General features: G+C 56.1%; 1 protein-coding gene across 1 annotated transcript in view; it reads left to right on the plus strand.

Annotated features, from left to right (window-relative positions):
* CFAP77 (cilia and flagella associated protein 77) overlaps positions 1-25826 on the plus strand; it is a 133551-nt gene that overhangs the window by 88024 nt on the left and 19701 nt on the right. Inside the window, exons 4-5 of the mRNA XM_086684370.1 lie at positions 12176-12281; positions 16623-16724. Coding sequence (XP_086540496.1) covers positions 12176-12281; positions 16623-16724 — 208 coding nt within the window. The remainder of the gene's footprint in view (positions 1-12175; positions 12282-16622; positions 16725-25826) is intronic.

The raw sequence follows: 25826 nt of genomic DNA on the forward strand, positions 1-25826 counted from the left end.
AGAATCGGAAACAGGCTCCAGGCTCCGAGCCATCAGCCCAGAGCCTGACACGGGGCTCGATCTCACGGAGTGCGAGATCATGACCTGGCTGAAGTCGGACGCTTAACCGACTGTGCCACCCAGGCGCCCCACAACTCTTTTTTTTAAAATGTTTGTGCATTTTTTGAGAGACAGACAGAGCATGAGCAGGGGAAGGACAGAGAGAGAGGGAGACAGAGAGAATCCCAAGCAGGATCCACGCTGCCCGGGCAGAGCCGGATGCGGGGCTCGAAACCCACGAACCGCGAGATCATGACCTGAGCTGAGACCGCGGGTCCGATGCTTAACCAACTGAGCCACCCAGGTGCCCCTGTCAACCGGTTCACCAGTGAAACGGGGAGTGACATAATCCCCGTTCCTGTCTCTGGTGAGGTTCTTATAACGATGACGCAGAGCGGTCCCTGGCACGAGATGCAGCGTGGGAGGGAGGGGTCATGGCTCTCAAGACCGCAGGAGGGATCCGGGGCGATGGGCTGTTTTCTATCTTGCCTGGGTGGTGGGTACGTGAGCCTCTACGTGTGATGAGATGGCATAGAAACATACACAAAAGAGCAGGAATAAATGCGGGGAATCTGAATAAGGTGGGTGCACAGTCTCCATGTCAACATCCTGGGTGTGATTTCCTTCTTCTGTTTTGCAAGACGTTGCCATTGAGGGAACTGGGTAAGGGGTACATGTGATCTCTGTTTTATTTCTTACAACTGCTTATGGACCCACAACCGTCTCGATAAAATTTTTAATTAAGGGAAAAAAAGCAAAAAAGGGGCGCCTGGGTGGCTCAGTCGGTTGAGCGTCCGACTCTTGATTTCAGCTCAGGTCACGATCTCCCGGTTCGTGAGTTCGAGCCCCGCGTCGGGCTCTGAGCTGACAGCACGGAGCCTACTTGGGATTCTCTCTCTCGTTCTCTCTGCCCTCCCCCACTCTCTCTCTCTCTCTCAAAATAAATAAACATTAAAAAAAAAAACTTAAAAAGCCAAAAATGGGATTCAGCCGTGGCTTTGTTACCGTGTAGGCAAAGTTAGCCAGAATCGCTCGTTCGAACCAACAGCGATACAACCGTAGGCACAGTGACGTGCCCGGTAGACGGTCACTGAAGTCACTCGGCCGTCAGACCCGAGCCCATTCAGGAAGCCTCGGGTACGGAGGAGAAAGGAAGGCACCCCAGCCCAGAAGCGTGCCGCCGGGCCCTGTCTGAGAGCACAAGCCCCCAGCTGGGGCTCCTTAGACGGCGTCACCGGCCGCGTCCCTGGTGGCTTCGGTCTTGATTTAGAGCCTCTGACAGAAGCCCAGCCCTGCAGCCTCTTCCCGCCTCCCAAAGCAGACCTTGCCGCCCGTCCCCGGGCCGCGGCCCGTCCTGGAGAGGCGCCCTCGAGGCCGTGCGGGTACCAGTGTCCGCGCCCGCCCCGCCCCCCGGGGGCAGCAGACGCTGGCATATTAGAGATGGGTTTTAATTTCATTGTAACAAAATAGCTGTCTCCACTGGAGGAAGCATCAAGCGCCCAAGAAGGACCGGTTTTGAGCCGAATCACGTTGAACAGACCTCCGTGCTGTCATTGATTTTCCAGGAAGAAAAAAATTGCCTCTGGCTACTAAACCGAATTAGTAGTCACTGATGACCAATTATTTCAGCCCGCTGTGAACGGAGAGCCGGTACTAAAATCCGGTTTGTCAGACCCAAGGCTCCCTTCTCAAACACCTTTCAACAAATGTGTACCTGAAGAGTCCCTCAGAAGGTTCCTGCAGCTTCCTCTCTTCCGCCAAGTTCTCCGGCTGCACAAAGTTTTAATGAGCAGCAAAAATGAAGGTGGGCTGCCTTGAAAGGGGCCCCCTAATCCGCAGAGCGCTCTTTGGCAGAGAGGAGCCGAGCTGGCAAATCTCGGCTGTCAGCCCCCCATCCCCCCGCACGCACAAAGTGTCAGCCTAATGTTTGCAAATGATAATTTCCATTTCCCTTGCTTGTCCCTGGTGCCTTCATCCGAGATCAACCCCTGGTCTGGAGTATCAATCGCGGAGCCGCAGAGATAGATCGGGTTGAACTAATTTGAAGTTTCTCGCAGGCCCACCCCGAGCCGGGCTGACTGCGTTTCATTTTATTCCCCATTTTCCGCTTTGTTAGACTGAGTTTTGACACGGTTTTGTTGTTGGCGGAAACGTCAGGGCGGCGGGGGCGACTTCCCTGAGAGGTTCCTGCCGGGTCGGGGGCGAACAGCTCGTCGCCGATGGGCACTGCTCAGACGCGGCGGGAATCCTCGGGACCACCCGTGAAGGCCTGACGTTCCGGGGACAGGGCCACCAAGGCTCAGGACCCACCGGCCTTCTCTGCGCAGAGGGGACACCCTCCGGGGCGGCAAGGTGTAGGAAAGCCATCGGGCACCCATCAGGCCGCCCGGAAAGGCCACGGGACAGCGACGAGTGGATCGCGTGGACCCACCTTGGGGTCACTGAGCGCACGGCCCCCAACCTGCGGGGGCAGGCTCTTTAGAGCCCGGATGGGGAACCTGGATGGGGGCCCCCAGCTCTGGCACCTGGCCGCTCCCTGTCAGCAAGCAAACCCGGGCAAGTTGCCTGATTTATCCGAGCCTCACTTTCCCCAGGTGAAAGCGGGAACGTTCTTCCTCCCTTTCCGAGTCCTGAGGGATCAGTGGGAATGCGGCTGGAGTGCTCAGTGGCGGGCCTGGTATAGTACGTGCTCATTAAAACCGGAGGTGTTTCTGAATTGTCGTCTTCCGATGCCCAGTGCGGGCCCGGGAGGCACGGTGCCGGCCTGATCTGATTCCCTGGCCTTGTTCATGCCAACCCCCGACCCCTCTGTCCGGAGCCTCCCTGCTTCACTTCAGCTACCTTCTACTCATCCTCAAAGATCCAGCAAAAGGCTCAGAGAGGGAGCGTCCGACTCTTGACTTCGGCTCGGGTCATGATCTCGCGGTTGGTGGGTTTGAGCCCCGCGTGGGGCTCCAGGCTGGCAGCACGGAACCTGCTTGGAATTCTCTCTCTCCCTCTCCCTCTCTGCCCCTCCCGCCCTCAAAATCAATAAAGCAACTTAAAAAAAAAAAAAAAAAAAGGCTCAGAGAGCCAGAGACGACTTTCCTCCTCTCGCGCCCTTGCTGAGTTTAAGTTGCTCTGAGCTCCAGTTGGCTCTTGGGGCCGCAGAGCCCACGGGCCCCCCACACAAATGCCATCCTCACTGGCTGCGTGGTCTTGGGCGAGACAGTGACCTTCTCGGAGCCTCAGATTTCCCACCTTGAAACAGGAATAGCAGCATCTGTCTCTAGAGGGGTCGTGCTGAGGATTGAAGCCGCAGGCAGAAGTGGGGGCTGTGATGATTGTCGTTACTTTTGCCGCGTGTCGTGTCCCTGCCTTTCGGAGAGGGGATGGCCCTCTCTGCTCGTTAGTGGAGCCCACTCATGCTTCTGGCTGGGTCAAGTGGATGAACGGACAAAGGAGTCAGCGAACGCAGGGCTGAGATCTCATTCGTGGGATGTGTAGTCCTTCCTCCCCTGCAGTGGCCTTGGGTCCTCAAACCTACCCCCGCGGCAACAGTTGTGAAGCGTGGCTGTCGCTGCGCCTCTCCCTCTCTCCTCTCGCTCAGGAACCATCCATGGCTCCCTAGTACCTTCACAAAGACCTTCCTCTGTTATGACTCCTGCCTTGGCTATTTCCTCCCCAGTCTGTCGCCTTAGTTTTTTTCTTTTTTAAAAATTTTTTAGTGTTTTCTTTTCAAACGGCTTTATTGGGGTGTAATTTATGGATACTGAGATGGCTCAGGTGCCCATTGGATGAATTTTGACAACACAGCTGGAGGCGGGGTGCCCGGTTGGCTCACTCGGTACGGCATCTAACTCTTGATCTCGGGGGTCGTGAGTTCGAGCCCCATGTTGGGTGTAAGGACCACTTAAAAAAAAACATATACACCTGAGTGTTCAATGAAACTTCATCACATTTCCATGACCTCCCCAGTCCCCGGAACCCCTTTCCCTGCTTCCAGGAGGACCCCGCTGGGGCCAGGCCCCCTGGGTCCGCTCTCTGTCTGCAGGCGGCCCCCTGGCAGACCCCTTCAGCCTCTGCGCAAATCGATTGGCATTTCCTCGGCTGTAGCCGGAGGGCAGGGGTCCGGGCTTTGCTGGCGGAATGTGCTGTGTGACCCTGGATCAGCCATTTGACCTCTCTGGGTGCGGGCGTCCCCACTCCCACCTTTCCTGGCTCATTTAGTGAGGATAAATAATTAAGACCTTCTGTGGGCACCCCCTCCAGCTTCTGAAAAGAGAGCTGCAGACAGGGTATCGCTGTAATTGTGACCACAGGGGCTCTCAGCCTGTGGCAAAAATCATTCATTTTGGGGCGGAAAAAACGCCTTTTGTTATTATGATTATAAAGAACCACATTGACTTTTAAAAAAGGCCGAGCATGTTTTCAAGTAGCAGCCAAAAGCAGTCGCAGAAGACAACGAGGAAAATAGCTCCTTACGATGCACCCTCGAAGGGTCAGGGACCCCGGAGAATGCTGAAACTGCCTCACAGCCCGGGCACCGCTGGGCCCTTGGCAGCCGCCTCCCGGTCCCCCGAGGCTGCTCGTGGGGAGTTCTGGTGTCATGGCCTCAGGGGATGGGGGGTGGGCTTGGACCCGTCACCCCCATTACTGGCTGTGTGGCCCTGGCTGGGTCACCTAACCGCTCAGACTTGGAATTCCTCCTTCCTTCCTCCCTCTCTCCTTCCTTCCTTCCTTCCTTCCTTCTTTCCTTCCCTCCCTCCCTCCTTCCCTCCCCTCCCCTTCCCTCCCCTCCCCTCCCCTCCTCCCTCCCTTCCTTTCTTGTCTTTTCTATATTCATTGCACAAGAGTCCCATAAGCAGTAAGTCGCCTGCCCCACCCCCTGTGCCTGCCGCCAGCCCCGCACCCTTCCAGGCTTTTCTCCACCTGTCCACACCTGTGTGGATGTACATGGACGTGTATGCATGCCTCTCTCTCCCCCGACTTGTGTTTTTACACTTCCCGTAGGTCTCGGAGATCTTCCCGGGTCATTACACATGCGGCCGCTTCATCCTTTTTGGCAGCTATGTAATATTTCCTAATAAAGGTGCCGATAGTTCTACTAATGTGACCAGCGCAGGCAACAAGGGGGAGCCACAGGGGACCTCTGGAATGTCCATGTCGTGTTCAGACTCCGAGGGTCAACTTCTCCCCTGCCCGGCTCCTTTTCCCGCTGAGATCCCAGACATCCTAGGCTTTTCTGCTCACGTCCAGCACAAAAGACCATTTCCGGGCGCTGGTTAAGATGTCCAGCCAAGCGTAGTAATCCAGACTTCTGGCTTCGCTGGGAGAAAAGTTTCTTCCCTCCCCGCCCTACCCCGGAAGCCCAGTGGGAAGGGGCAGGGGCTGAGCTGTGCCCTGAGTGACCCACCCCCCTACCCCTAGGCCCCAGGGTGGGCAGAGGGCCGACGTCAGGGCCTCTGGTTATTAACACATGGCCCGATTTGGCCTGGGAATATTTCACTTCTCATTCTCTCTTCTGCTGTTACAAGTGAGACCGATCGACGGCGTCTACGTTCTCCTTGTCTCAGTTTGGGGTGATAAAATGATCTGAAGCGTTTATTTATTTATTTATCTTTTTATTTTGAGAGAGACAGAGACAGCGTGAGCAGGGGAGGGGCAGAGAGAGAGGGAGAGAGAGAGAATCCCAAACAGACTCCTAGCTGCCAGCACAGAGCCTGTCATGAGGCTCAAACTCACGAACCGTGAGATCATGACCTGAGCCAAAACCAAGAGTCGGATGCTTAACTGATTGAGCCCCCCAGGTGCCCCATGATTTGGGAAACTTTTTTATGCAAAGTCTGAAAAGCCTTGGAATATTGTTGATAGCAAAGCTGTGAGAGCCCGAAGACCGGGCCCAGTGCTCACAGCTCTCTTGATGTTTTAGGCACTTCAGTCAACCTTGAGGTTTTAAACTTTTTTTTTTTAATGTGTATTTATTTTTTTTTTTTTTTTTAATTTTTTTTTTCAACGTTTATTTATTTTTGGGACAGAGAGAGACAGAGCATGAACAGGGGAGGGGCAGAGAGAGAGGGAGACACAGAATCGGAAACAGGCTCCAGGCTCTGAGCCATCAGCCCAGAGCCCGACGCGGGGCTCGAACTCACGGACCGCGAGATCGTGACCTGGCTGAAGTCGGACGCTTAACCGACTGCGCCACCCAGGCGCCCCAATGTGTATTTATTTTTGAGAGAAAGACGGAGCACAAGCAGGGGAGGGGCAGAGAGAGAGGGAGACACAGAATCCGAAGCAGCTCCGGGCTCCGAGCTGTCAGCACAGAGCCCGACGCGGGGCTCGAACTCACAAACTGTGAGATCACGACCTGAGCTGAAGTCTGGCGCTTAACCGACTGAGCCATCCAGGCACCCCATGGTCTTTTCATCTTCTTGAGAGGACCTTCCACAGAGCCAAAGTTCTTCGTTTTGAGGGGGTCCCATTTATAATTTTGTTTTCTCTTACGGATCATGCTTTTGATGCCAAGTCCAAGAATCCCGCACCAAGCGTGGCCCGAGCTCCTGACAATTTCCTCCTACGCGTTCTTCAGAAAGTTTTATCGGTTTACAGTGAAATCCACGATCCATTTTGAGTTAATTCTTGCAGAAGGTACGAGACTTAGGTGGAGGGTTGTTTTGTGGGCTTTTGCCCACAACGTCCGGTTGTTTCCACGCTATTTGTTTAAAAAGACCTCTCTTCCTCCACTGAGAGGCAATTTCCGGGGCGCCTGGGTGGCTCAGTCGGTTGAGCGTCCGACTTCGGCTCGGGTCATGATCTCACGGTTCGTGGGTTCGAGCCCCGTGTCGGGCTCTGCGCTGACAGCTCGGAGCCCGGAGCCTGCTTCGGACTCTGTGTCTCCCTCTCTGCCCCTCCCCTGCTCTCTGTCTCCCTCTCAAAAATAAAAAAATAAAAAATAAATGTTAAAGACTTAAAAAGAGAGAAAGGCAGTTTCCATCAGTTTACTGCCTTTACCCTTATACCTCCTATCTAAGCCTAACTTCTAGTACCCGAGCTGTGAAAAGGTGTATCTCCTGGCATCGTGCCCGATCTTTCTTTCTCTGACTCGCCTCCCCTCTTTTCTTCAACGCCACAAACAGTTACTGGGAGCAGTGCCACTGGACGCGAATCATTCCTGCCCTCGTGGTGGTGGCCTTCAGTGGCCGAGGCCGGTCACAAGCCCGCGAACCAATGAACCGGTGCGCTTGTGCGAGGGAGGGCACCCGGCGAGGGCCGACCGAGGCCGGGCTGTCGCCCAAGGTCCCCTGAGGAGGTGACCCAACAGCTGAGCCTGGAAGGCACAGGAGAAGCTGAGCGCGTGCCAAGTGCGGGGACCCCGTGGCCCCGATCTAGGCCGACGGTGAGGGGATCCGATTCAGGTCCTGACAAGCCTCTCCGCCTTTTTATCCAAGTTAACGAGCCGGAGCGGACACGGCCCGAACCTGCTCCCCCAGCCAGCCGGGCTGGGGCCGCCAGGGGCCCCCGAACCAGTCTCTGGCTCCGAGCCCCTCCCTGCCTCTTTCGCAGGTAATAACCACTGGCCGGAGGAGGACGACGACACAAAGCCGGTCAGCCCGGGCTGCGGGCGGGCCTCGAAGGAGGCTCTCGGTGATGTATGCAGTGGGGGCTGCTGGGAAGATAGCTCTTCTGCTGTGAATGGCCTCTTGGGGTAGATACTGGGAGATTACGCATCTCGTGTCATTAGAAAGCACGGCCATAAATTAGACGGCTCAGAAGCATGGGGCGTGTAATAATTAAGCAATAAAAGTCACCACAGGGGTAAGGGAACCGGAAAACAAAGAGCCACTGTTTGTAGACACACTGGTGGCTGCTCTGTAAAGAGACCTCTGAGCTCGAGTGGCATTTCAAAGCCGCTGAACCTCTGCTCAGATAGAGCCCCCGCTCGGTCCAGTCGCAAGGAGGTCTGTGTACTGGGGAGTGAGGTTACACCAGGAAAACAGACGGACGGGGGTGGCTGGGTGGCTGGGTGGGGATTTAGGGCCCGGGCCCAACTCTGTAACCACCTCCGGGGCCCCCAAATCCCAAACCTGGAGGGGCCCCACGGGGAGTGGAGCTGGTCGGGTAAAGAGTCACTAGGGCAGGGAGAGGGGTGCGGTCAGGCGACACGAGATACTCCCCCCCCCAGCCAATCGTTGCTACGCAAACAGATGGGCCGCGTGGTCAGAACTCACCCATTTCTAAGACAGTCTTGAAGGCTGGTTTATTGTGTAAAATTTCCCAACGTTGACATGTCGACCACACTTTCAAAGGTACTTTCAAAGGACTGCCGTGCAAACCAAACCAAACACCAAGCCACAGGGGCTTGAGGTTTGCCGTCTTGGGCCCTTGGCCGCACGATCCTGCGGTGGGGGGGAGCAGGGCTGGTGGGGGAAATCTCTTCTTGATGCTTCCATTTCTGCACCCCCTGGGCTGTGGGAAGATCGGAGCCTTTCCGGGGTGCTTGCATTTTCAGAAGTGCAAGGAGGCGGGGCGCCTGGGTGGCTCAGTCGGTTAAGCGTCTGACTTCGGCTCAGGTCATGATCTCACGGTCCGTGAGTTCGAGCCCCACGTCGGGCTGTGTGCTGACAGCTCGGAGCCTGGAGCCTGCTTCCGATTCTGTGTCTCCCTCTCTCTTTGCCCCTCCCCTGCTCATGCTCTGTCTCTCTCCATCTCAAAAATAAATAAAAACATTAAAAAAATTAATAAAAAAAGTGCAAGGAGGCAAGCCGTGGATCCTCCCCCCAGACAAAATGTCTATACGCACCGGCTCAGAAATTACTGACCACAGCTTCTTGGGACTTAGGGTGCTAAGACTTCAGCCTTGAAGTGTGGGTCCTGGACCGCAGCACCTGCGGCCACTCCAGACCTACTGATCCAGAACGTGCCTGTGACAAGAGCCCCCGGTGATCCAGGCACACAGGACAACGGCCAGAACGCTGCTCTGTGGTTCCTTCAGCAGTAAAAAACCCCTGTGATTTCTAGCCTTGGGACCCACCCTAGACACCACTCGTCATCCGCACAGCAGTCTCTGGTGGTGTTTCCAAGGGTGAGCTGAGGAACCCCTGAGTATTAGTTCCCCGGGGCTGCCATGAGCATTTACACATTTATGAATCTCATCTCGAGATCCTAACTACCTCTGCAAAAGCCCTCTGTCCAAATAAAGTCATAGTCACGGTTGCTGGGGATTAGGATGGAAACACATCACTTTGAGGGCCACTACTCAGCCCTCGTCACCCGCATCAGAACTATTTCCTGTATCTGCTAAAAATGCGATTTCTTGCTACTCCCCCCACCTCTGGGTTCAGAACCTCTGGGAATTGGGCCCAGGTGATTCTTTTTTTTTTTTAATGTTTATTTATTTATTTTTGAGAGAGAGAGAGAGAGAGAGAGAGAGAGAGAGAGAGAGAATCCCAACCAGCCTCCACTAGACGCAGAGCCCAACAGAGGGCTCGAACTCACGAACGGCAAGACAACGAACGCCCTGAGCCCAGATCAAGAGTCAGGCACGTAACCAACTGAGCCACCCAGGTGCCCCTGGGCCCAGGGGACTCTTATGCACCAAAAAATCTGAGATTCTCTGGCCCAGGGAAACGGAATTATCAGCTCAGACGTGAGAGGTAGAAAAGCTGGCCAGGGTTGTTCACCATCAAAAGGAAGGTCAGAAAGTCATGACGGGGAAAAGCAATGAGCGGGACTCACTCTTTCTTCTTCTTTTTCTCTTTTTACCTATTATGAAAAATTTCCAACATACACCAAAGCATAGCCAATAGTGTAATACAGCCCCATGATCCGCTCTCGTCACACAGGCTCAACCATCATCCGTACAGCCTGCCATCCGTGTTGACCTTTTCACTTTATTTTTGTAATGGATTCTATTTTTTGTGGAAGTTCCTCTTTATTTAATTTTTAAAGTTTATTTATTTATTTTGAGAGAGGGAGAGAGGGAATCCCAAGGAGGGTCCTCACCGTCATGCAGAGCCGGTCATGAGGCTCGAACTCACGAACCGTGAGATCACGACCTGAGCTGACATCGGGAGTCGGACGCTTAACAGACGGAGCCACCCAGGCACCCCTGGAGGTTCCCTTTAAAAAAAATTTTTTTAACGTTTATTTATTATTGAGAGACAGAGACAGAGCATGAGCAGGGGAGGGGCAGAGAGAGAGGGAGACACAGAATCCCAAGCAGGCTCCAGGCTCCGAGCTGTCAGCGCAGAGCCCGACGTGGGGCTCGAACTCACGGACTGCGAGAAGTCGGACCTGAAGCTGAAGTCGGACGCCCAACCGACTGAGCCACCCAGGTGCCCCCGGAGGTTCCTTTTTAAAGCAAATTGTAAACAACATGCTATTCCACCCGGATGCACCTCCAACAGAAACAATAACTCCCGAACCTCAGCGAGTGGTTCCCTAAAAACCGCTTTCCACGGGTGGCTAGTGCCCCGAAGAAACGAACTTTCCATTGTACTTAATTGTAACGAATTTAAATTCAAATTCTGAAACCGAACCTTTCGAACACCCGACGAGTACTTTTAAAGGTTTATACGTTGACACGATAACATTTGGAAGGGATTAGATTGCTAAAATATATTCAGAAAACTAACGCCACCTGGTATGTTTTTCATCTTGTTACCGGAAAACTTTCAATTGCGTGGGACTGGCGTCGTGTTTCTGTTTGACGGTGCTTGTCTGGAAGTTTGACTACCTTCAGGGTCACTTTGGTTTCATGCTGCCACTGCCCCTCCCCCTCCCCTCTGTCTCTCAAGACAAAAACAAAAACAAAAACAGTGGCTCATTCAGTTCAGCTGCTACAGCGACCCCCCCCCCCCCGTCCTGCCACCCGACCCGTTGTAAAGTCCCCCACCAGCCATCCACCTCATCACATTAGCACCACTGATGATTTTTACCTAAATCCATGATTTCATTCAGAGCTGCACAGCAAATACTCCCTCCCCGCGGTTCTATCATTCCTCCTACAGTTACCAGCTCAGGTTCTTCTGTACAAAACTTGTCCTCGTCACTTATTTGGTGACTCTGGACAGGTTCCACCTGCCCCCCCCCGCCCCCAGCCTTGCACAGGGGTGAGGCATACAAAATGCTCCACACAGGGTAAGTGCTCTCCTAGGCTGGGGACCCTTGTCAAGGAGAGCCAGAGTCAGAAACTAGAGGTGGTAAGGGTTTGGGTTTTTTTTTGTTAATGTTTATTATTATTTTTCATAGCGAGAGAGTGAGCATGAGCTGGGCAGGGGGGCGGGGGGGTGCAGAGAGAGATAGAAGGAGAATTGGAAACAGGGCCCGTGCTGACAGCAGAGAGCCCGATGTGGGGCTCGAACTCACGAACCGCGAGATCACGACCTGAGCTGACGTCACACACTTAAACCGACTGAGCCACCCAGGCGCCCCCGAGGGGGTAAAGGTTTTACGCGTTACTACTTTCTGCAAAAGGAAGAAGAGTCTTCGTGCAGAACGGGACTCAGTTAGAGGCGCCTGCGTGGCTCGGTCGGGTTGAGCGTCCGACTTGGGCTCAGGTCATGATCTCACAGCTCGTGAGTTCGAGCCCCGCGTCGGGCTCTGTGCGGACAGCTCGGAGCCTGGAGCCTGCTTTCAGTTCTGTGTCTCCCTCTCTCTCTCTGCCCCTCCCCCCCTTGCACTCTGTCTCTCTCTGTCTCTCAAAAATAAACATTAAAAAAATTAAAAAGAAAATTAAAAAAAAAAAAAAAAAGAACAGGGCTCAATTGTGAATAGAGCACGGGTGGGGCTTTATAGCTGGGGAGCAGGGTGTGGGGGTCAGGGGAAGAAAACTGCTAAGGGGACACATCCAGGACAGGGGGACGCTTGCTGAACCCACCTGGCGGGATTCTTGGTGAGGGCAGGCCAAGGTGATCAGATACGAAGGCAGGGACGGGGTAGGGGACTGATTCACTGACTCTTTATGAAGAATGGCTTCAGCAGCCCAAGGACAAGGCCTCGTTGAAAAAAAGGCTCCAGGAAGCCTGTCTAGAGGGTCTCTGTCACCGTGTCCCAGCCCGCAGCCCCGAAGGTCAGGTGGGCGCCCTCGGTGGAGAGAAAGCAGAGGAGACCGCTGGCCTTCCCAGACCTCAAGCCTGCCTGTCCTTTCTCCCTGCAGGCCTTCGACCCCTTTCTTTGACCTGCTGCAGCACCGGTATCAGCAGCTCTGGGTGCAGGAACAAAAGGCCACCCAGAAAGCCATTAAACTGGAGAAAAAGCACAAGGTAAGTGCACCCCCCAGAGTGGCGAGGCCCCTGTTGGGGCGGGAGCAGAGGGAGGGGCTGGCCCGGCAAAGCTTCGAGATGGACATTCGTGCACCTTTGTCACTGGGGTCTGGGGGGGTGGGAGTCAAGCCGCCTGGTGCCATTGGCTGCAGGGATCTTGGTGACGGTCAACGCCCAAGCCCTCCTCAAGCCCTGAGAGTGGAAGGTTCTGGCCCCGGCCCTGCCTCTGACACAGCAGCAGAACCCGCTCTCCCGACTCCCAGCGGGGGAATTCCTTCCACCAAACCTCCCCACGGCTTTGCGCATCGGGAGATCTGATTTCGAACGAATCTGGCGGAAATGTGCCCAGTTTTACCTGTAAAGAAAAGGCTAATAAGGCAGGATGCCATAAAGAGCACATTTTACTATTTAGGAATACGCTTTGGGGGCGTGTGGCTGGCTCAGTCGGAAGAGTGTGCGACTCTTGATCTCGGGGTTGTGAGTTCGATCCCCACGTTGGGGGTCGGGATTACTTAAATACATAATTTTTTTTTTTAAAAAGAATACAGTTTGGGGGCGCCTGGGTGGCGCAGTCGGTTAAGCGTCCGACTTCAGCCAGGTCACGATCTCGCGGTCCGTGAGTTCGAGCCCCGCGTCGGGCTCTGGGCTGATGGCTCAGAGCCTGGAGCCTGTTTCCGATTCTGTGTCTCCCTCTCTCTCTGCCCCTCCCCCGTTCATGCTCTGTCTCTCTCTGTCCCAAAAATAAATAAAAAACGTTGAAAAAAAAATTATATTAAAAAGAATACAGTTTGTTTCACGTGAAGCTGACGAATAGGCCACACGCTAGACCCCTTCCTGTACATCACGTACCTCGTTTCATTGATGTTTCACAAAAGTCCCTGACGTGGGTGTCATTCCTGCTTCCTGGGCATGCAAATTGAGCCCCAGGGAGGCGGTGCCCACGCAGGGAAACTGAGGCTGAGGACAGAACCGTGCCCTAACGCTGCCGGTGGCTAACGGTGTGTGAGCCGCAGCCGATCCAGGCTGATGTTCGCGCAGCGCTACACAGATGTCATTAGAAACGCGACCTTAGTGTCTCTGGTTGTTACAGCAATCGCGGCCAGTCCGGTCCCTACGCCCAGCTCGGTGCAGACAGCCGGGCCGAGCGCACACCTGTGTTCCTGCGTCCTCTCTCCTGAGCAGCCCGTGAGGCTGGGCTCTCTGTGTGGGGAAACTTAGGCTCCGAGGGATTGAGAGCCAGGCCTGGACCTGGGTGTGTCCAGCCCCAGAGTCTCGGCTTTTTTTTTTTTTTAATTAAAAAAAAATTTGTTTAATGTTTATTTTTGAGAGAGAGAGAGAGAGAATGAGACAGCTCATGAGTAGGGGAGGGACAGAGAGAGAGGGAGACACAGAACCCGAAGCAGGCTCCAGGCTCTGAGCTGTCGGCACAGAGCCCGACGCGGGACTCGAACTCACGAACCGTGAGATCATGACCCCAGCCGAAGTCGGACGCTTCACCGACTGGGCCACCCAGGTGCCCCTTAATTTTTTTTTTAATGTTTATTTACTTTTGAGAGAGAGAGAGAGACAGACCGAGCACGAGCAGGGGAGGGGCAGAGAGACAGGGAAACGCAGAATCCCAAGCAGGCTCCAGGCTCTGGGCTGTCAGCGCAGAGCCCCACGCGGGGCTCGAAGGCATGAACCACACGATCATGACCTGAGCAGAAGTCGGACGCTCAACCGACTGCCGGCTCCTTTGATGGAGAGGTCCCGCTCTTGCTGATTAAGGGAGTGCCCGTGATGGAGTTCAGCAACGGGGCAAAGATGTCCTAGAACCGACCTGGGGACTGGAAGAGTCTTACCAAGGATTCTGGCGTCTTCAGGCCAGGCCAGGAGAGGCACCGAGGGACAGAGGGCGCCAGTCTCCCCAGCCCCGTGGCGGGCTGCCAGGGCCCCTCCCGCGCTGTTCTTGTCACCGGTAGAGTAAGAGACACCAGCTCATTAAAAAGCAGAATGCCGTAATAACATTTTAAAAGCAGCCCGTGACTAGTTTATTCGTTAATGGCTCAAGGAAAGAGTCAACGTACTATGGTAACGACCGGTTTCAGAGGGAGCCCTGCCATGACAAACTGCTTTACAGCTCCAATTTGGTCGTGGTTTTTAACTAGCGGCAATTTCACGGCAACTCAGAGTGCTGCGAGTCCGTGGCAAACCAAGCTCCCATCGTCTGACTCTAGAGACGGCCCGTGGCCAGTGCCCCTCCTGGATCAGCAGAGCACCCCACTAATGCGACGGCTCCACCCCAAGCACTGGTGGGGACCTGGGGTGCTCTGGGGCCGAGGGTCCAAGTTCCCTCACTGGGCAAAAAAGACCCTTAGTCGGAGGGTCCCGGTCCCCTCACTGGGCAAAAAATCGGTCAGCTCTGGGGCGCCTGGGTGGCACAGTCGGTTGAGCGTCCGGCTTCAGCCAGGTCACGATCTCGTGGTCCGTGAGTTCGAGCCCCGCGTCAGGCTCTGGGCTGCTGGCTCGGAGCCTGGAGCCTGTTTCCGATTCTGTGTCTCCCTCTCTCTCTGCCCCTCCCTCGTTCATGCTCTGTCTCTCTCTGTCCCCCAAAAAATAAATAAACGTTGAAAAAAAAAATCGGTCAGCTCAGATGAGGGCCCGCCGTGCCGTGCCTGGTGCATAGAAGGCACTCGGAAAACACTTGTGGAAACAGCCCCAGGGTTCTCTTCCTGTTCCAAGGATCTCTTGCTGTACGTTGTCTAACAACCGGCTGTGAACACCCAGATCGACAAACCCTCGGGCTGCTCTCGGGGTTGATAAACCATGTATTGGGGTGGGGTGACAAGATGGCTGGTCTGGGAGGCCAAGTTGCCGCCATCCGAGGGGAAGCCTGTCTCCCTCCAGCACCTCAGGATGTCCTGGGGTTTTGATGGCGGTCACCTCCAACGAAATTCTCGGCAACAGCTTCCGTTTTAGCGGGTCATCATCCTGGCCCCTCTACTCAAAGCTGAACTCAGCAGGTTCTACAACTGACCCTGTCTGCCTGGCATCAGTGACCCGTTTCCAGAGGAGACCCTTTTCCATTTAGAAAGGTGCAGCGGGGTGCCTGCGTCCTTCCGATTCTGAAGGCTGGCCCAGTCGCTCCTGGCTGGACAGCCTCTCTGCTGTGGTCTGCAGATACTTTCAGAACCGTTCTAGAAGGCGGAGAAGGCAGCCGATCCAAAGGACGTCTACGTTATCCACCGACACGTTCGATAAAATTATTACAAATCGTTGACAAAATACACCGGTAAACGGGGTTCGGTGGGGTGGTGGCATCTCCCGCGACATCCGGTTTTGCTTTTATCGTCTGTCGGCCGCACCTGTCATGCGCCTCACGTCACAGCCGCGGATCGGCTGCGGTAGGAGCGGAAAGTTCATCAGATTCTGCCATCAGAACAGACGGGACGCGGCGCTGGTGGCCCCCAGGGCAGATCTGGACTTTGCGGGCCTGGAGATTTCTACACGTTGGAGGTCCTACTCAAGGGGAGTGGGAGATACCAGCTTCCAGTTACGAGACGAGCGAGTCGCGGGCAGAAAAGAGACAGCACCGGGGATACGGTCAGCGCCGCGGTGATAGCGTGTGGTGCCGGACGGAAGCCGCCCTCGTGGCGAGCACTTGTCACATCTCTGTGTTGTACACCCGAAACCAACCTAACATCGTGTGTCACCTGGACTTCAATTAAAAAAAAAAAAAAAAGAGGGGCGCCTGGGTGGCTCAGTCGGTTAAGCGTCCGACTTCGGCTCGGGTCACGATCTCATAGTTCGTGGGTTCGAGCCCCGCGTCGGGCTCTGTGCTGACGGCTCGGAGCCCGGAGCCTGCTTCGGAATCTGCGTCTCCCTCTGTCTCTGCCCCTCCCCCGCTCATGCTCGCTCGCTCTCTCAAAAATAAATAAAAACAGGTTTTAAAACAATTTTTTTAAAAGGAAAGGAAAGAAAAAGTGCACAAAACATATTAGTGTAACAAGTCTTAGAGAAACAGAGCCCACAAGTGAGCCCCTCCAGGGCCTTAGTGGGGACCCTGTCCCACGAGGGTCCCCAGAGCTCACGCCGTGGCAGGTCACGGGAAGTTTACCTCCGCACGAAGCAGCCCCGCCAGTTTTAGGGTCAAAGCAGAAAATCAGAACAACACGCTCGTGGCCCCCAGCGGTCCCACAGTCCACTGAGCGGAGCAGGTGCCGTGAAGTCAGACTGGGAGGACCGTGACCCGGGGGTCTGCAGCACAAGGAATGCCAGCCCTCTGCCCTCGCCCCCCACCCCGTCCTCACAGCCCGCGCTGCTCCAGGTAAGCACCCAGTTCCGCTTCTCTCCGGCCTGCAGGTGGTCCTGGGGAAGCTGTATGAGACCCGGAGCAGTCAGCTGCGAAAGTACAAGCCGCCCGTGAAGCTGGACGCCCTCTGGCATATGCCTCAATTCCAGAAGGTCAGTCTCACCTCCACCTGCCCCTTCCCGCCCCAAGGGCGGATGCCCCTCACTTTGGTGGGTCCTCACCTGTCTCCTAGGCAGTGAGAGTCTGTGGGCTTCTAACCACTGATTGGCATAATAATAGCGACTATTATATACATATATTTTTATATTTTTTTTAAAGTTTATTTAATTATTTTGAGAGAGAGAGTGGGGAGCGCAGAGGGGCAGAGAAAGAGGGAGACAGAGAATCCCAAGCAGGTTCCGCCCTGTCGGCGCAGGGCCTGACGCGGGGCTCGAACCCCAGAACCGTGAGATCCTGACCTGAGCTGAAATCATTCTGCAGACAGGGGGCACGGCCAACGTGGGCTTAAGCGGCAGCCTTGCGCTGGACCCGGGCCGTCTGACCATAGAGCCTGGCTGTCTGCCCACCACAGTGGACACTGTCCGGGCCAAACCTCCCCCCCCCCCCCCCACCGATGGGGTCGTTGACCCACCACATCCTGCACTGGGGACTTGAGGGGGAGGACGGCCCCTCACCACCAGTGCTAAACCCCCCAGCAAGGTGGCGTCCGTCCCTGGGGGGAGGAGAGCAAATGTCCACTAGCGGCTGACATAAGGGGGTGACACACACCCAGAATGATCTAGCACCCGCCGTGCTCCCGCCTCTGAACTGAGCTGGGGTTCGCTAGGCCACGTGGCCCTGTCACACCCAGAGGGGGATTCATCTTCCGAGTCTTTTAGCAGGGGAAGAGAACGTGAGGGCCGGGGGCATTGTCCACAGGAGAGTTGGGGACAGCAGCTTCCGAGTGGCAGGGGAGCTGGCCGTGCCCAACTCGGGCCCCGCGTGAGCGTTTCTGGGGAGCCACAGGGACACGCGCGGCCCCAGGAAGACAGCTGGACAAAGCCACGTTTCTGGCCAGCCCAGGCCACCCGCGGCATTGACTTAAACTGCAATTTAGACAATGAAGGGGCCAGTGGCTTCCTGAGCCTAATGCAATCGAACAGGCTGCTGAGTTCCGCGGAGAAGCCTGCCTGCCCCCCAACGCGGCCTCTTGCGTCCTGCCCAAGTGGCCTCCGTCAGCACATGTCAGTGACCATCCGCCCGCAGCCCGTCAGCCCACGCCGCCCCGCACTCGAACACGACCGGCCGCCGAGAGGGAGATGCCCTGCCCGCGTCGCTTTGTGTGTGGCTTCCCCGGCCTGGCCTGGCCGCACGGCTCAGCTCTGGTTCCTCTGTCTCCCCCAACCACCTGCCTCTCTAGCCACGTTTCGCCCCTACTTCTCTCTCCACAGCCTCCGCCCCAGCCCCTCCTTCTGTTGTTTGTCCCCCTTTGCTCTTTCTGCTCTGATTTTCTCTCTGATTTGCCCTGGGATGCTGCCCCGGGGAGGGACGGGGACCCAGGGCTCCACGGACACGAGACCACCCTCCCCCCCCCCCCCCCCCCGCCGCAAACGTCACTCAGCATCAACCCCCAGCCCCTCGGCTCCGATTTGGAATCTGCCCGTCGCCTCGAGGCAGTAGACAAAGGAGGGCTCGGGGGGTCTTGGCCCAGCGGAGCAAGGAAGGGGCCTCCCCCCCAGCCCCTCCCCGCAAGGCTTCCGCGTCGGGGGCGGGTGTGGCGCGCCAGTGTCCCCGAGGTGCCTGGCCCGGGGTGGGTGTGCAAGCACAGAAGCGAACGAACAAGTTTCTGCTTTCAAGAGAGGGGACTGGGCTGAGCCGTCCTTCCGTTCTAGACCGTTGTTGTGAAACACGGGCGGGAGCCACGGGAGGCATCCTGTGATGGTGCCCTTTTGCTCGGGGCCCCACCTCATGCCAAGTCACGTTCACGGCTTAGTATGCCTCATCTTCAGAATGAGTGCCCCCCGACTCTTCGGGGGCACAGAGTTTGTGCTGTGCCGGGGGCACAGAGCCCCGGGGTGCACAGTGTGTTTGCCATCTTTTCGGGAACGTTCGCGGGGTTCCGGAAGTTCCTCTGGAGCAGGGCTCGTCCCTGGGCGCCGCCTTGGACAGCCCCGAAGAGTCCCCAGGCACCCAACCCCAGACTGATGCCTCTTATGGATACAGCGCTCAGAACCCCCCCCCCCCCCTTGGGGGAAATACCACCAACGAAAAGTATCTCGTAGAAAGGGTGTCCCCATTCCACTGATGTGGAAACTGAGGCTCAGAGGGGCGAAGGAACAGGCCCTGTTTGAAAGGGTCCCAGGTTCCATCCAGGGCTGCAGAAGCCTCCTGAGAATCCCTCCCTCGCCCTGACCGCACACCCAGCCCGTGCGTCTTCAGGACGGCAGGGCCCCTCTCTCCCCTTCACAGTATGTATCCTCACTGCAATTAATTAGTTAATTGGGCAATTAGTCGTCCATCTTCCCCAGCAAAATGTGAGCCCCCGAGGACCATGCCTGTTGTGACCCCCACCACATCCCCAGAGCCCCGCACCCAGTGAGTGATCAGTAAAGGTGGAAAGAATGAAGGGGCAGATGAATGAATGAATGAATGAATGCCCAGCGCGGCCCTGAATGGCAGAAGAATTAAAAAGCCTTCCAGAGATCTGAGGAAGGCCCCTTCCCAGCCTGAGCCTCCCGGCGTCCCCCCCATCCCTGGCTGCCCCCCGACCGGGTCTGGGCTCAGGAGGGCCAGCGCAGGGGCAGGGGCGGTGGGGGCTACGCGGCGTCCCGCGCGAAGCCCCAGGAGGGTCTTTGTGCCTCGTGTCTGTGCCGAGCCACCGCCCCCCCCTCCCCACCCCAGCCCCATTATGAAAGGGAAAAGCGCTTCCAAAAAAGTTGAACCTGTCACAGTGATGGATAACCTAAATGGACTCTCCCTGCTCGCGAACAGATGTCGACGCTGAACCCTGTCAGAAATAATTAAACACCTTTCACACGGAAAAGCAGCAGGCAGGGGCGCCGCGGCCCGCTCCCCGGGCTGGGTCAACGCGGAGCGAGCCGGCTGCCTGCACCGGAGCGGCCGCCCCCGTCCACGGGTCACCCGGGGACCCTCCCCACCCCGGTGCCACACGGGGCCCCGAGCGGCCTTGTGAGCCCCCGAGGGGACCAAGGAAAGCAGAAGGAACTCCCGCCGGTGGACGTCGTCGTCAGCCGCTGGGCTGCCTGGGATCGCAGCGTTCCTCTCTGGTCCGTGCCACCAGCAATTGCCATGGATGGCCAGGGCCCAGAGAGAGGGTCAGCCCACGGCTGGCAGGTGGCCACCGGCCGGCTAGAGGCTCTCTGGGCCTCAGTTTCCTCATCTGAAAATGAGGGGTAGCATTGTTCTTTTTTTCTTTTTAATTGTTTTTAATGTTTTTATTTATTTTTGAGACAGAGACAGAGCATGAGCGGGGGAGGGGCAGAGAGAGAGAGAGGGAGACACAGAATCCGAAGCAGGCTCCGGGCTCCGAGCTGTCAGCACAGAGCCCGACGCGGGGCTCGAACCCACGGACCACGAGATCGTGACCTGAGCCGAAGTCGGACGCTCAATTGAGTGAGCCACCCCGGCACCTCTAGCATTGTTCTTTTTTGAAGTTTATTTATTTTGAGAGAAAGCATGAGTGGGGGAGGGGCAGAGGGAGAGAATCCCAAGCAGGCTCTACACCATCAGCACAGAGCCCGACGCGGGGCTCGAACCCACGAGCTGGCAGATCGTGACCTGAGCGGAAGTCGGATGGAGCCCCCCAGGCGTCCCGAGGGGGTAGCCTATGCTTCTGGGTCTCTTGCAGCCTAAGGCTCATGATCCCAGATTCACTGGTCAGAGAGCGGTGTGGGGGGGAGTTTGGTGGCTCTTGGTGGTGCCAGACCCCTAAACCCAGAGTGAACTGTCAGGGGAAGCAACCCAGACCCTTCGTCAGCTTCCCGTGCTGGGGGACGGGATGTGAGCTCACTCCCCCGAGTGGAGGGATCGCTGGGCTTGGAGCCAGTGCCCTCTGTGCCCCTGGCAAAGGGACTCCTGCCCTTTACCAACGTGCGGGGGACAGCCAGCGGGGAGGGAGGAGGGGGCCGCGTGCTGTGCCTGTGTGTGCACAGGACTCAGGGTCAGACACACCTGGGTCACACGGCGAGCCTGCCGCCCTGTCACCCTGTCCGAGTCCCCATTCCTTCTTCTGAAAAAGGGCCCGGCCCGATTGGATGAGAGCACACGTACACATTTAGCAGGGCACCTGGACCCTATTAAGGTGCCAATAAATGGCCTGTGGCCTGCGGGATGGTCCTGATGATCATTCACTCGTTCACTCACTCATTCATTCACAAGTCTCGGCGAGCACCTTTTCGCCAGGCCCCGTTCTCCGTGCCGATGCCATACTGCTGTAACAGCCGCTGGCGCCCGGCAGGGGTGGGGTGGACAAGACGGACAGAGGGGTGGACAGCTAGATGGGGGAGGTCTGGAGCAGCTCCTCGCCGCCAGCGTCCGGGGCTCGCCGCCTGGACAGGTGGGGCGGGGGACAGTCTGAATGACCGTACTCCCATCAACACAATCCTGTTCACCTGCCTCTTGTAGGTCAGGTTTTCGCGGGGAAGGGGCCAGACATCCCGGCCTGCCTGTCGGGAGGTGGGATTCTTCATAATGCCACCTTCTGCTGGCAAAAGTGACCCAGTCTGAACCGCATATCCTACGGCCACCTGATACTAAGCCAAGAAAAGCAGACGGTTTATCCCTCCTTACAAAGATAACGGCCCAAAGACAAATGTCTGGGGTGAGTGTGCCCAAGTATTTACGGCGGCGCCACTGGCGGAGGTGGAAGCCTGGATGTGCCCGTCGAAGGGCACTGAAAATAACGACTGTAGTCTATTTAATGACCACTTACTAACACCTTACTGGGGGAAGGAACCTGTGCTGTGTGACGTCATTGGGATACAGGCGCCCACACATCTGCGCAGGTGCCTGTGCTCGAGGACAGGCGTCCAGAGGGACGGGTCCCCGGGTGGCAGCGGCGGTGACCTCTGGGGCGGGGTGGGGCTAAGCTCTACTGTCTGTGATGCTCTTTTCCGCATTGGTGGAGTGTTTTGCAGTGAGTACAGGGCTTTTACAGAACCAGGAAGGCCGTTGTCTTTTTTAAATGTGTCTGAAGGATGAGGACGCTACGTCTTTCCGCGGGTCCTTGTCCCCAGTGCCCAAGCGCCATTCAGCCCCGTCCTTCCGGGACCCACAGGCGCTCCGTGCTGCTGGCCACGGCGGGTTTTCCGCCGCGGGTTTCCATCAAGGGCAGAGGTCAGAGGCCAGCGCTCCCCCTCCCCCAGCAGGGAAGGCGGCTGGCTCCCCGAGTCTGCCTCTCTATGGCCAAACCCATGTCACGTAATTGGAGATTCCTAAACCCATTTTAGAGGGAGGTTTGCCCAAGCGTCCCGAGGTCACCCTTCACGGCGAACGCTGCGCCTCTCCCCGGACCCGACCTGTCTTTCTTCCACAGTGCCAATACCCCCTGACATTACATAGCCATTCAGTCACTAAAGTATGAACAAATTGACTATATTTTCATCTGGCTTTTGGTTTCAGCCCCACTGCTTTAGAATAATGGCCCAAGCTATTAAGCTAACAGTTTGATTTACAAGCCCTTGTGCTCTGAATGCTGGGATCAGACTCCGCTCTTTGTGGAAGACTAACCTTGCCTCGGGTCTCCTGGGCCCCTGGCTCCCTAATAGAACCGGAGACGGCGGGGGGAAAAAAATCAGCAGTCAGCCAAGCAGTGACACCCGGAGATGCAGCTGATTAGTGAAAGCTGCTGAATCTAAGAAAAGGATTTTCTTTCCCACCTTTAAGCTCCCTTACGAATCATAGCCGGCTGGAAAGTTAACTCTCTGTTAAACCCCCGGAGCGGGCTCCGAGCCTGTCCACCCGGCTGCCACTTCCTCTCCAGAGGGCTCCGCACGGCCAACTAAAGATGAGCCCGTCTCCGGACAGGTGTGTCCAGCCCCGAGGTCCCTCTTTCCAGACCCAGGAAGGGCCGATGCCAGCTCTCCTGCCCCTCCCCGAGGCCCCTGCGCCAGGGACGTATTTTAAGAATCCTGTCGCTCCGTTTCATTGGAAGAAGAATCAACCCCTGTTGTGGTGTAGGGCACCGGGCACAAGGACGGGATGTGTCACGCGCGGAAACAGGGCTATAGGAAGCGTGATTCGGAGGTCCTGGTGCAGCTGACATTTCTCCCCTAAATACAAATGCCCCGTTATAAACCAGATCAGTGTGCAGAATAGAGAAGAAAGCAGAGGCTTAATTGGTTTCACATAATCCGGCACCTTGGAGGGACAGAAGTCTTAGGCACCTGCTCATAGGTGACATTGCCGCTCAATGCTGGCAAGTCACAAAGAGCCAGAGCTGAAGACTCTGGGGATGGGGGACAAGAGGAAAGGGATTGGGGTCCTGGAGCATCAGGACGAGTCTGGGTGCCCTGGTCACAGAGGGAGACGTCAGGCGTCTATGTGGGGGCCCTGAGAAGTGGGAGCTGGCACTTCTAACCGCACTAGCCCTGCAACCTGGGGACCCCCAGCCCGACGGTCCCCTTAACACTTCCGGTGCCTGGGAACTGTGAGTTCACTACAGAAAGCTCCTCTCCCCGACGGGGGGCGAAAACATTTCCAATTTTGTGTTGAAAGTCAACCAGGGGGCGTCTGGGTGGCTCAGTCGGTTAAGCGTCTGACTTCAACTCAGGTCATGATCTCGTGGTCCGTGAGTTCGAGCCCCACGTCGGGCTCTGTGCTGACAGCTCAGAACCTGGAGCCTGCTTCCGATTCTGTGTCTCCCTCTCTCTCTGCCCCTTCCCTGCTCGTGCTCTGTCTCTCTCTCTCTCAAAAATAAACATTAAAAAAAAATTTTTTTTTAAAGGAAGTCAACCAGAAAATCGACCAGTTTGTTTTGGCATCATATATATATTTCTAACCTCTAGAGATAGCTAGAACCTCACCTTGAATTTGGGGAGTCGATGGGACCTTGGGGGTCTCCAATTTCTTCTTCCAGCTCATCCCCAAGAGAACAATTCCTGCTGATCTAAAGAGACACTCCCGACTTGAGCAGGAGTTGGGGCTCATCTCTGAGTGCCTCATTTCCAAGTGTCCCCACCCATCAGCCTCTGTCACTGGGCCTCCGAACCATCACCATGATGGGATCCAAAGCCATCTAGCACTGGCCAGCAGAAGGTGCCAGCAATAAACAGCGTTAGATGATTTGCCTGGGTAAACTCAGGGTTCATCCAAACTGAGCTTTGTCAAAAGTGCGGCCAAGACGAACCAAGAGGCTGGCATCCTTGCATCTAAAAGCCACAAGCAAATAAACACGCCTCCCCGCCCCCAGCCACCGCCCCGATGTCCTTCAGGGATGCAAAGTCCACTGGCGTCAGAGAGCTCGTGTTGGGGAAGGTTAAGAGGATGGGGTGTTTCCTGGCTTCTTCCCTTCCTCTCCTCAAAGAGGTCCCAGGAAATGACGCATTAGATCACGCAAAAGAAGGTAGGTGGTGTGACCCGGGGCCAGCAGCTGGGCAAGCAGGGGGACGTGCGTCCAAGATGTTCCTCGGAGGCGGCGTTCCCAAAGGCAGTGACAATGACCACACCTACGGCTTGAGGAACAGTCTCATTTCCTGGAGATGCTCCCAATAACTCTCTGTGGCCGAGAAGAGCCGTGCTGTCTCAGAGGTGAGGGGACGGAGGCGTGGGGGCCTAAAGTCATGGGCCCCGGGTCCACCAATAACGAGTGGCAGAGTGGGGGCTTGGCCCTCCGGCCGGCTGCCCCAGGCCGCAGGCCTTGGTAGAGCCAATAAATACTACTGACCTAAAACTGAGGTCGGAGGCCAGTTGGGGGCTAAATGCAGGACCCGGGAAGGAGAATGAAGAGTGGTCAGGAACTCGGGTTTTATGGGTGTCCAGAGGGTCGTGGCCATAGCCCTGCTCTGGCTGATTTAAGCTCTTGCAATAAACAAAACTTCCCACTGCCCTGAAAGCCTTTAGACCTTGATAAAACCCCTGAGCATCTTTTAAATTGCAGTTTGGCCCCAAGGCCAAAAAGGAAAGAGGCCATTGATCGCTGGCTTGCCTTATGAAAAGGCGTGAGGCAGAGAGGGAACCTGGCGGGAGGGCTGAGTCTGTGGGCTCCCCTGCCTCGAGCCGGCCTCCGCTTCTGCACCTGTAAAGTGGGCGTAGTAACGGAGGGCAGGTGCGTCATGCGTGTAGACCGCTTGGCATGAGCTTGGCCAGGGGATGGGCGGGCTTTGGCGTCCTGTCCTATAGACACGCAGGTCTCAAACTTGGCTGTGTCTGGGGTCCTCTGAGGAGGGCTCTAAAATGCAGATTCCAGGGCTCCACCCAGGAGCCAATCTAGTGGGTTTGGGGTAGCCTCCAAGCCTGCCTTTTCAGCAAGCAGATCCTGAAGTTCCCTGGGTCAATGTCACCTGCTTTGCACAGGGATGTTTAAAGCCTGTATTTACTAGGGCTGGTGGGTGCACATCCATATGTCTGCTACGAAGCATGCTGGGGCCTTCCAAAGGAAACACGCCTGTGGGAGGCAGGTTCTTGTCTGTTAAACAGCCCTGAGGATTATGAACTTCTGTCTTAATCTGCACAGGCTGCTAGAACAAAATACCATAGACTGGTTGGCTTAAATAGCAGACATTTATTTCTCTCAGTTCTGACAGCTGCACGTCTGAGATCAGGATGCCAGCACGGCCGGGTTCTGGTGGGACCGTCCCTGGCTTGCAGAAGGCACTCCCCCCCTGCCCCCACCCGCCCGTGTCCTCACTCGTGAACTTGAACTGCCTTTCTCCATATTTGTGAGATTGTGGTTACAGACGTCCATCGGTATCACTGGAATCCTTTTTAAAACACATTTTTTTAATGTTTATTTATTTTTGAGAGAGAGAGAGTGTGTGAGCTGGGAAAGGGGCAGAAATGGAGACAGACTCTGAAGCAAGCTCCAGGCTCTGAGCTGACAGCACAGAGCCTGACGCGGGGCTCGAACTCATAAGCTGTGAGATCATGACCTGAGCCGAAGTCGGACGCGTAACTGACGGAGCCACCCAGGCACCCCCACTCGAATCCTTTAATGCAAGAATCGATGTGACTGTGCCCTGCGTGGCAGTTTCCGGAAAACACCACGGTCAGCTTTGTAGACTGCTAATAATGGTAATAACAGCAGCAGCCACTGTGTC

This window comes from Puma concolor, chromosome D4, assembly GCF_028749965.1.
Source record: "Puma concolor isolate L17-30 chromosome D4, mPumCon1.1.hap2, whole genome shotgun sequence".
NCBI classification, from domain to species: domain Eukaryota; kingdom Metazoa; phylum Chordata; class Mammalia; order Carnivora; family Felidae; genus Puma; species Puma concolor.